Here is an 11946-nt window from a genome sequence, read left to right on the forward strand (position 1 = left end):
AGTGTATGACATGAACTAACTATATCATTATCCCTTGTCAAAAAAGCAGTTTCCATAGCAACAAAATGGCTATCCATATCCATACAGTAAACCTCCATATCCAGTGTCCAAAAAAGGAGATCTATGCGCAAAATATAAATGAAATCATTTGTCACCGTTGTGAGTTGCCTAAGGAGCTCGGGAAGGTTTAAGATAAGGCAACAACCTCAATATTTTCACAAAAGTGGTCCAATTTTAAGAATAGTGTAAAGAGGAATAGACAGAAGACAGACAATATATGGGTAAGTATTTTAATAATGAGATGAGGCAAAGATGAACAACATCTAAAATGCCAAGCTATCCATTTCATGTAAGCAGTACAATGGACTGAACATAAACTAACTATATCTTTCAACATGCAGTTCTGGTGTGCCCAACAACCCACTACATGTATTAGTATTTGGGAGTGGTAATGTCCAAAAACAATGATGGAGGAACATACATCTGTTAAAAAGATTATAAAAACTGTAAAAGTAACACATGATTCATAATGAAAACATTTTTAAAACAACTGTCTACTCAAAATGAATGTTTGAAATGGCCAAAGTAATGAGATACTGACGTGCTAAATAAGCTGATGGGGACAGACAGCACGTGGACCAGAGACAGGCTGATGGTGTTGCTACTGTGATCACTAAAGTAGGCAGTGTTTCATCGTCATTCAAGATTCATGAACAAAAAACATGATGGGTGACAATATGTTGAACCTGCACAGTCCTAACAGTGTTCAGGGGTCTGGAGAATCTTTTCATTTTTTCTCACAAAAGGGCAAACAGGCAAAAGTTTAGGGAGGACAGAGGACTCTTGATGTCCTGATGGCTGACTTTGAGGCTTCTCATGCTTCTTTCCTGTACCTGTGTGGTTGCATTAGCTGTCAAAGTGTGGCCGTTCCTTCCAGACTGGTTAACGTGGATCAAGTAAGGCAGCCTAGCAGGACGAGGGGAAACCATGCTGCATTGCAGGTTGAAGGTCAAGTACTGTCAGAATAACTTTCTTTCTTTCTTTCTTTTTAAAAAAACCCCCAAAAAAACAAAACAGGGACAACCAACTCATGATTCTGAAGCACAGAGCTTTGGCACACCAGATGCTCGGCTAACAAAGAAACAGTGACACTGGCCATGGCGCCTCTAACCTCTTTTCCATGAGACGTAAGCGACAGAGAGGAAAACGTAACCATTTAAGAGAGACAGCGGCAGGGCAAGAAGGAGAATGCTGCTTCATTATGGCAACAGAGTCACTCCTTCAGAAGTAAGACAATAAGGTATAGAGAGGAGAGGGCCAGGTGCTTCAGTCGTATGTTCCTGCAGCGTCCTCTAGAGAATCGTTGGGTCATCTCCGCACGTTCCAGGAAGAGCAAGGAGAATGAAGCTCTAGAGGGGCTGACAGGATCGGGTCTAAAGAAGAGAGCAAGGCAACACTGTTCTCCTGCCCAGTATTCACTTCAAGATGATGTGGTAGCCGTCATTTGTGTCGTCTGGCAAACAAGAAAAACAGGGCAGGCTGTTAAAAATAAACTTGCAACGATAAAGTTAATCATGGCTCTGACTATGTTAAATATAGAAACAGAAACACCAGAAGATAACCCAGAAATTGAGAGAGTAACATTTGCACTATCATGTCACTGAGGAACTTTTATTGCTGCCAAGCTCATTTACCTTTCATTGTGTCCAGAACAAAACACACTTCATCCTGGAAGTTCTGAATCATCTGTTAAGAAGAGAGCAAATGTTAAACGGAGACATAAATGCCTGATCTTAGTCTATACCTGCCGAACAGTTTATAGATATTAACTAGCATGTGTGATGATGATTGGTCTATAATATGTGAACATTTGTAAGTGTAACCTTAATAACAGACAGAGACTAGAGGTAGAACAGAAGAAAGGTGATCTTACCTCATCACTAACCAATACATGGATGCCAGTGGGACCCTGTTTAAAGATCTGGCTTATCTGTCTGGGTGAGATATTGAACAGCTGAGCAATCTTCTCTGTGAGCTCAGCAGCTGTCAGATCCTCCAGGTAGATGGCGTGATACACTGCAGGCAGGAAGACAAGCAGGCAAGAGCACAGCTGTTATTTTCCCCCTGTTATTTATCCAAATTCACAATGATCCGTATGTAATTTGTGAAAACATGTTACGATTGCCTTATGGTTTTAGACAGACAAGTGACTACTGTATGTCTGCATTTTGTGTATTAAACAATATAATGCAATACAGTGCAATATAATTAAGAGTGAAATCCCCATTATATAACAGTTTCATTCTTGAGTTCTGATTTGCCTGCTCACATTCAAAGCCGTTGTAAAACGCCCAATAAACGCAAATCTGTGACCATATAATGGTTCATTTAAATATTAAAGCACTAACTGTAAATCACCACTCACACCGGTACTTATGTGTCATTTAGCAACAACTCTGTTTAGTTACTGTTTAAGACCTATATTGCCTGGCAGAAAAATAGCAATTAATCATTCTTCTTTTTACTACCATTTCATTATTAGCGATTGATATAAGATTTGTTTAAAGTAATAATCTGTGACATTTTCATATAAATAAATGTCCATTTTGCTACTCTTTATTCAACCAATACCCAGTTCAAGAACGCTTTAACATTTGCCGTTGTAAACATCTGGTATCAGGTAGGTCTTTCCCAAGGAAAATCCTCTGGTGAACAGGAAGTGATGCATGTTACGTTTCAGGCAGCACTAACAGTGGTTTGTTTGGAATAAATAGAAGGCCTGGGTAGTTAACATGAGCAGTGATAGCCACCATGGCTGAACAGACAAAGAAAAGAGCGCCACCTAGAGAAACTCAAACTTCATCAACAGAAAATTCAAGTAAAAAAATGTCACAGTACTGGTCAGTTTGATTGACAGGTGATCTCTGGGAAATGCAGCACAGAAACACCACACCATTGACCGCTTATCACCAAAGATGTTGCCAAAATAAAAAAAAACATGTGTGGATGTGTGTGTTGTGGATTACCACTTTAACATTTGCTGTCTGTCTTTTTTATTACAATGCTGTGTTACCACCACTTTGTGTCGTGCCCAACGACTCCTAGCTGCTCTGAAATCACTGTAAAGCACAGTGTCTTGTGGCTCATTGCTTCATTAGCAGAGTGTAATTCACACATTAATTTATGCATTATGTTACAACAGACATGCATGAACCATGAATACAGGCTGACCGAAGAAAGTGCTACTGGTAGCATCTCCATTTTCATGTTTCTGTTGCTGTTCCCGCGCCTGCTGAGACTCTTGGCAAACATAGATGGTCAGCCTTGGACGTACCACCCTGTAGACACAAAATCCACACAGAGCAACACAATGCTGATGTCAGTGAACTTGTGAGGCCTTTCTTTGGCATATTAGTAACGTTAATAACATATTCCAATACAGAATTAAATGAAAGGAGGAGACTCACCGTCCCTTCAGTGCGTTGAAGAGCCTTATGCCATCTGCCGGCCCACAGATCTGAATGACGTCCTCCCTCGTCAGCTTCAACAGGTCTGCCCCTGGTACACAAAACAAGACCTTGCTTTCAGCCTTCACAGTGTAAACCCCCTCCAAACACATGTGAAACCTAACTACACAACAAGGGGTTTGTCTTGGTGACTCAACTAGTTGATATGTGCATCCAAATCACAAAATGATCCCTGTAGGGGAATCCTCTTTTCACTTGGCCCCTCCACAGGGAGGTCAAGTGCAGGTTCAGCTACAAACCAGCGGCGCTGAAGCTGGTAGAGATTCAGCGTCTTGCTCAAGGACATTTCAGCAGGGTGGATGCGTGCCGACACGCAGGCTTGAACCCAGGTCCTCTCTACTCACTACGCCACCCTGCTACCCCGAAAATCCTGTCTCCGGTGTACTGGTGCATCAATCTTTCCTCCCTTCCCTGTTTCTATACTCTCTGAAACGCTACAAATAACCAGTGGAGCAAGCAAGGGCTTGAGTCAAGCTATTCTGAACCAAAGTGATACTATGCCAGACGTAATGGGTATCTGTGCCAACTCTGTGGTCAGGAGCTGTCTTACCTGAGAAGTTGGTTAAGAGCCGACAGAAGGGTGAGAAGCGGTTTCTGTGAAGCCACTGTTGTGCATCCTGTGGTGTTGCTGCGGGTAACAAATTCTGAGGGGAAAAGAGTGAGACAGACAGAAACAGGGACAAAAGATTTAATCACAATCATCTCAACGATAATCTTAGTAGCTAGGTCCTAGTGGTCTGGTGTGAAATGACTGTCTCACTGAAAGAAATGTATGAATCCACTGCAAGAAAATATACACCTACGAATTACGATCCTTAAAATCTTTTATTCTATTCAGGAAAACTTTAAAATTTTGGATTTGCAACAAACTTAGAGTGGCAAATGGTGACTGACCACAAGCATTACCGATATGCTTCCTTTCAGCCAGCTGATGATCATTTGTTTTCACCAGGACTAGCTCCCTAGAATCTTTGACACAATCTTCTGTGTCTGTCCTACTAACAAAGTCCAGCAGATGAGCCTCCTCATTGGAGACTCATCTGCTCATTGGCGGTCTATTCTTTTTATTTATATTCAATCTTCCTCTTTTAACTAAGAAAAAATAACCTCCTGGCTAGAAAGAAATACGTTGCTGTTGCCTTGTAAACTACACACACAAACACACACTCAGGACCACTGAAGCCCTATTGAATTCTAGTGTTCAACAGTAGGCAGATCATTGCTTCCCTGATATTATGACCTCTATAGTTAGCTTACAGCTGGTTCAGCATGTAAGTAAAGAATAAGAATAAAACCAACTAGAAAAGCTTATCTTTGTTAATAATTTGTCTGAGCAAACATCTTAACAGAAATGATAGGAATCTTATCAGATACACCATTGTCAAACACAGCTATCCCACCAAATACATTGCCCACTTTTGCTTTTGAAAAAGCAAAACCTAATAATTTATGGAAGAAAGCAGCAAATAAATTCAAACATACCCTGTTGCTCTCACTGTGTAGATGACAACTGAAAGGCAACAACTGAAAGAGATAAAACTGTTTTATCTCTATGGCAAAATGTCTTTCATTTACTTTGTTCTTTCAAACTTCCCAAAACATACAAACTGTGCCTGCAGTTAATTGGGATAAAACAGGATGAAGCATTGGGTAACACACTGGCAAAACAAACAGATCACCATAAGAAATATATATCAACATAGAAGGAAACTGGAAGATAACTTACATAAAGCAACAAATAGGCCAATCCTGCCACCATTGCCTTAGCAGCTCAATTAGGTCTAAAGTGTCTTGTTCTTGGCAAATACAGTATCAATAGACATGTTACATTATAATTTAAAGAGAAGAGATATGAGAGAATGGGGGAGGAAATAGGAAAGGGGTTAAAACATGGACTTTACCACCAGAAACCACGCATACATACAGTAGATTCCTCTCACCATGGCACTTCTTAAGATGAGGAAAACCTTTTGCAGGGCTTAAATTTGACCGTCTAGTGCATCAGATTTGGCAGTCTAATGCAAAGAGGGGACTCAAGCTTTCTGAGTCTATGAAAAACCAACCAATATTGAGCAAATTAGTCTCTTAAAGCTGGACACTGACACTGAAGATAAGTCAGTGTTCACTTACTCATTGGATGTCACTAGTCTTGGTAGCACAGTAATTGGTGCTCTCAAAATCAATTTGCACGAATCAGTCCCCATTAGTCAGGAATTCATTTTATCTCATTAATAAATAAATGTGGATGAAAATAATGTAACAGTTTAATTTGCTCAACGGTTTATAAATGCTTGGGTTAGATTAGAAAGTGGCCAGCCTCAATACTCCCCCCTGCCTTCATTCCTTGTTGCGCCCCATATGCGTGTTAAGCACACCAAAATATCAGCTAGACAGCTGCCCAAAAAAACCCTGACAAGGCATCTTTTCAAGGTGAAAAAATTAGAAGCCTTGGATCAATGGCTAGTTCACTCTGAAACATCAAAAAACCCACCATGTCACAGTGACATGTGCTCACTGGGGGTTGAAGGAGAATACCCCTGTGTTTCGGTTAAGGCTTATCTTTGTTTACTGTATGTTTTGAAAGTGCTTCAGTGAATTTGCCAGGAGGCAGGAAGATGCCAGCCACAATGTCAGCTTTGCATTTGTGTATATACTGATGCTGTTAACATGCAGGGGCTCGGTGAGGCGGGGTGCAGCCAGACAATAAATCCAGAGAGGGAAATTGCACTTGTACTTACATCTGCTGCCTGAACGACAGGCTCAGGCTGGTGGTTGGGTGATCCATTTCTATAAAGGATGAGAAATGCAAAATGTTGGAATTCGGGAAGAATGCTGAAATCCTACTGGCTTTATCCGCATTAAGCAGCAGCTACGTATCATACGTGTTTCTTTCTAGCCCCGCGTATCCGCTGTGCATCTGTTTATCAGCAAATAAACTTACGGCGAGCAGCACTAATCATGCAGCATTGGCAGAAATCGTCAAGCATTCATACCCTTCTGCAACTGGGAAGCTGTTGTGCGTGCTGTTGAAGCCAGGAGACGGGGAATTGTTGACGTAAGTGACCTCAGGCCAGGGAGAGCACTGCAACAGACAGACACGTTTGTTATGCTGACACATCGATAACCTTAAAAAAACAGATTATCATCTACAACCTTCCCTGGTGAAACGTTTTAGTGGTTTGGTTTTTCCTGTTGTTATGTCTGTGTGCAGTTTCCCTTACTTGTTATTACCTCTGCCAAGGAGGTTATGTTTTCGGTGCCGTTTGTTTGTTTGTCTGTTTGTTTGTCTGTTTGTTTGTCTGTTTGTTTGTTTGTCTGTTTGTTTGTCTGTTTGTTTGTCTGTTTGTTTGTCTGTTTGTCTGTTTGTTTGTCTGTTAGCAGGATTACGGAAAAACTACTGGCCCGATTTTCATGAAACTTTGTGGAAGGGTGTGCATGGGCCAAGGAAGAACCCATTACATTTTGGAGCGGATCCGGATCCGACTCACTAACAAGCAATAGCACAAACCTTGGCGTTTTGGCATTTATGTATGTAATGTACAAATTAACTACAGGTAAACCTAAGCCAGTGCTCTTTATTTTGATTTTGACCCCTGCATTCTTTTTTTTCTATTTCCAGGCCATTATTGTAAGTAAGAATGTACTCTTCATTGGCCCTCTTGGTTAAATAAAGGTTATATTTAGTTTTGACGACCCTTCTTCTTATCCAAACTACCCTTCATCTCTTCCTCCCTCAAACCCATACCATACACCCCCACTTCACACTTTGGCACCATGCTAACCTCTGTCAGGATGGTGGTTTCATAGGAGGGCTGGTACTTCTCCTTCTCCTGTGGCGCCCTCTTCTCCATCTTCTCCCTGTCCGTCTTCTGCTTCCTGTCTGCACCTTTAGGCTGAAACGGGTCATGTAAGGTCATCAACGTGGTGATCGGGAATGACAAGATGCAACTAACTTTTGTAATGAGGTATTTAAATTATATTCTTTCTTTTGTCTTTCGCTCATTCCTCGCACCTTGAACACTTTGACCTGGCAGGAGGCAGAGTGGAGGTGTTCTGTGTACTCTCCACCCTCGTTCTCTTTAAATGTGTCAATCTGGATACGGAAAGGCACGCCTTTTTCTCCTCCGTGCTTGCGCATGGTGAATTCTGTGCTGATGCAGTGAACCTAAAGCAAGGAAGGGAATATATAATTGAAACCTATACAGGATATGATGACATAATTTAAAGCTTGGCTCAGTAAAAAAAGAAAAACAAGAGCTAAACAGATTTTAGCAAAACTGTTGTATTAGTAATTACTGCCCAGATAATTACATCCAGTGTGCTTGCCAGTTTGCCAAACAGAATGGATGAGTACACTAAATGTTAGACAAGCTTAGCTCAATGATGACAAAGTGCTTTAAATTGCCTGAGATCAGTGCCAATCCTTATAAGGCTGAAACTAATTCAGGATTACACAGGAAGGGAAGTTACAATATGTGCTGGGAAAACAACAGTGTTGTCCATCATGCTACCTGGATAAAAACTGAGGTTCTTTTTGATGGGTCCCAAAGGAACTCCACAGTGTTAAGCTGAGTAGGGTTAGCCCTGGGGTCGATCATGCCAACTGACATGGGGATATCTGCAATGGATCAATGTGAAACAGGTTGTTATCAAAAGTGTTCTTTATCCACACCATCTGCTCCAAAATATTACCAATGTAATTTAAACCCTGTGCTTATAACTCAGTTCAAACCAAGCAACCTAGCAGACTTATGTTAAGTTCTCTAAGGTCAAGTAACCCTAATGTCATGTGAACAGTCAACATCCTGAACTGACATTATCTAAAATCTGTTGGATGGTTAATATACATACAAGGCTGCATAGCAACATTCTCGCCACACACACAAATCCAACCCAGTACATCCAAACCAGATCCCTCTGGATCCATCCAGAGCAGACCAGCCATTTCTTGAAGCGACAGGGAAATGCTCGGTCAGCGCTCACCCAGGTCGAGGATGCGATCCCCGGGCCTGTTCCAGCGCCAACCCTCCAGCTGCTGGTGCTCTGTGTACTGAAGCCGCCGGTCATGAAACACCACGCGGATGATGCTCTGAAATTCATAGAACAATGTTGTCAATGACTTTAGAGGAAGATCCAGATGCTGTTGACACATTTATACTGGTATGTCCTGACAGACACTGAACTATGCATGAGTGAACTGCCGTGTCAGGATCTTACCTTCACCATTTTACCAGTGATTTCCGGAAGCTCCCCCATTTTCCGATTATCAAGCATTCGAATTTCATAGGACTGTCCTGCAATGATACACTGAACAATGAGATCTGATGTCCTACATGATTGTCACAAAGACGGTTTCTTTCACCAGGCATCCGCAATTGTTGTCTACCCTTAGTAGTAATACCATCGAAAAACAAACATGACTTGCATGTTATTATTTGGTCATTTATTTCCACTATGAATAAATTCACACCAAGGTGAAAGGCTGTCACTGTGATCCAGATGCTGACCTTGGTTGAGGTAGGTGAGTGTTTCATCATGCAGTTTGACGGCTGGCGAGGTAGCTGCACACAGAACGTACTGGAAGGGAAGGATCTTGTTGTCAGTGTCTGGAGGCAGGTTGGACTCCTCCTGCTTGAAGATGGGGAGGGCAAGCACATCGCTGGAGAACAGAGACAAAACAGCAATGTGGTCAGTAAGCTGCCAAAGCCTAATCACCTGATTGTGGGAAACATTTATATCCTTTCCTTTGCTTAAAATAATTCTACAGAAAATGAATCTTGATGTTCAACTGTTAGAATTAATTAGGCTACTTTCAACCTCATGAGACAGAACAAGGCTAAATCAAATGGATAGTCCTGCACTACCAAACATCACGAGAAGCCATTAGAAACTGAAGGGTGGGTTATTATGTTCTGCAGCTTTGCAGTTCATTAATTACAATGGAGGTAACTAGGGCAGCACTACCAAATTCCAAGGTATCCAGCCTGTGTATCTCATTTCTCCTCTCAACAGAAGAATTTCAGTAACAAACAGGCACTTTGCAGATTGCACAGTATCATGTAACAGAGCACTTACTAAACCAAAAAAAAAGACACTGAAAGAGAGTGTTCTTTCTTCAGCAAAGCAATGTGCTTGAGTCAGCAAGACCTAAATTGATTGCACACAACTGGCATGATGAAAACTGTCTGTGTGAGCCAATTTCTAACAACAGGTAAACACCCTACTAACATCATATGAATAAAATGCCTATTCAAACTTTAAAGTCATGAACAGGAATTCAAAGATCTATGGAGATATTCACTCTAAACATATCTGTTATCTGCTGATTAGTGACAGGCCAACTCTAATTGTCCAATTCAAATTTTATGAAAGCATTTATATCATTTGATGGTCGCCGAGCAGCACGTTGCTTTGCAATCCATCTGCACCTAGTGATAAATGTGACATTCTACTATCCATCAGAGCAGGACCTCATTTTTTCACATGTCAATTCAAAGTAATTATAAAGTCACTTTTCGGTTCAAACTGTACTCCAACTTGGCCAAAAAGAAAAATCTGAACAAACTGTACATTAATAAAACAGATTCAATCAGAATAGGGTTATTTTCTTACTAAATAACTGGGATTGGCATCTCAGATCAAAAAAACCCAACTAGAGCATCCCTAATCAGGAATTTTACTCCATACATAGGAGCTCAACAGATGACCTCAGTAAATGACTTAGAAAAGTCTAACACAACAACTTTTCTTACAGAACCTCAGGTGTATTTGTCTACACTAAAAAAACACACATCAAAACGTTTTTCAGTCTGTCGGTGGAACAAACTACAAAACAAGTTCAGTATTCATTAAATCTCATGGTTATTGCTCGGGGTCAAGTGAAAACACAAACTCCTCCTGACACTTAAGCATGGTGAGCAAGTGATAATGGCTTCATAAAGTGAAAACTGAAGGAGAGACAATGTGAAGGTGCCATTGTTGTGACTGAAAAGCATCACAGCCTGCAAACAAAACCAACAGAAGATATGTCTTCAGTTTTAAACCAATTAATACTGTTTTTGACAGTGTATAACAGAGTCAGAGACCAGATGACATCCCCTTTCAATGTTCAACGTGCAGCACTATTCAGTCCAACAGTACAAGTGATATAGAGGGCTACTGTACCTCATACTGTAGGCCCCAGCTCCAAGCTCCTGGCCAATGCCTGAGAGACTCGCATCAAAGTCCTGGACCAGACCGGACTCGATCACTTCATCGGTGAGCGGCAGCTTCAGAGCCCACGCCATGGTGACGATGTACAGAGCTTGCGGAGTGCAATTCCTGTAAAACTCAAGCCAAGTTTTCGACCTGCGCTCCAACAACTTGCAATCTTTGGTGGAGAAAGTGAAACATGACATTACTCGCTTGTCAACACCTGTCACAGTTAAGTGTCGTAAGGATACACTGACAAAACAGGGTCAAAACAGCCATTTGTGCCAAACTCAGTTATGATTTTGAGCAACGCTGAGCTGGTGAGGTTGACCGTTAGTGTATCTATGCAGAGTATGCACATGTTGTATGCTATCGTGCACTGACTGATGAGTAGATGCAAAGAACTTAAGCCATATTTTTATTTTTCTAGGTAGCTAGTTAGGTAACGTACAGCAATAACAGAATGCATAATCTACCTTTAAGTGAGCGAAGTGTAGCTACTTGCTAACACTGCGACAGTTTCATGCCATCATGTCTCGCTCCTTCGTCCCAGTACTAAAATAAACATGTCGAGCTAACCAATTAGCTACGTAGCCTGCCAGCTAACTTAGCTAGCTAGCTAACGTTAGCTATACTCCGTTGAGACGTTAGCGCTTCTTTTTCTTAGTTATTGAGGATTCACGAGAACAAATTGTTACTAGTAGAAATATCCATTAATGAAATACTGATTACAAGTCACTTAGACTTCAAAATGTGAGAAAAATAACGGATTTCTTTTGTTTGTTTATCTATCTTCGTCAGGTAAAGAAGCTTCCGTAATTTCCGTTTACTCTTCCTCTTGTGTTTTTTTTTAAGTGGATGCATCCAACGCTAAGATGCATTAGCGCCACCTACTGCTTCTGACCAGACATGATTCTGGTAAGGAGGAGAATTATCAATTATTATTAACTTTATTGATCCATGTTAAAAGAGACTCTGTTTTCACTTGCCTCCTCCACAGGGAGGCCAGAGCCAGTATCAACAGGTTGGGATTCAGTGACTTGCTCAAGAGCACCTCAGCAGGGCAGATGTGTGCCGGCACAGGGTTTGAACCTGCTGTCCAACTGTCTCTCTCTTTAAATCACATCAGCGGCACTCAAAAACCTGTGTGATGTTTCCCAATAAGCTGAAGTGTCTTGTTTAGTCAACTAAGAATGACCTCCTCTCTCCAATTTTCTCGACAGGGATT

General features: G+C 41.3%; 1 protein-coding gene across 1 annotated transcript; it reads right to left on the minus strand.

Annotated features, from left to right (window-relative positions):
- Nucleotides 1-283: 283 nt before the first annotated feature.
- tfcp2 (transcription factor CP2) lies at nt 284-11542 on the minus strand. The gene is made up of 17 exons (XM_071532298.1): nt 11195-11542; nt 10692-10896; nt 9035-9186; nt 8745-8821; nt 8511-8616; nt 8039-8145; nt 7540-7692; nt 7310-7420; nt 6521-6609; nt 6266-6314; nt 5010-5051; nt 4078-4171; nt 3468-3558; nt 3232-3338; nt 1934-2076; nt 1695-1746; nt 284-1513 (listed from the first exon to the last, which is right to left on the minus strand). The coding sequence occupies exons 2-17, from the start codon at nt 10811-10813 to the stop codon at nt 1476-1478; spliced, it is 1533 nt and encodes a 510-aa protein (XP_071388399.1). The 5' UTR covers nt 10814-10896; nt 11195-11542; the 3' UTR covers nt 284-1475.
- Nucleotides 11543-11946: the final 404 nt, after the last annotated feature.

The sequence above is a fragment of the Centroberyx affinis genome, unplaced genomic scaffold, assembly GCF_046629955.1.
Source record: "Centroberyx affinis isolate AG114_WGS23_722 - 3 ecotype Tasmania unplaced genomic scaffold, CSIRO-AGI_Caff_v1 ptg002184l_1, whole genome shotgun sequence".
Taxonomy (NCBI): domain Eukaryota; kingdom Metazoa; phylum Chordata; class Actinopteri; order Beryciformes; family Berycidae; genus Centroberyx; species Centroberyx affinis.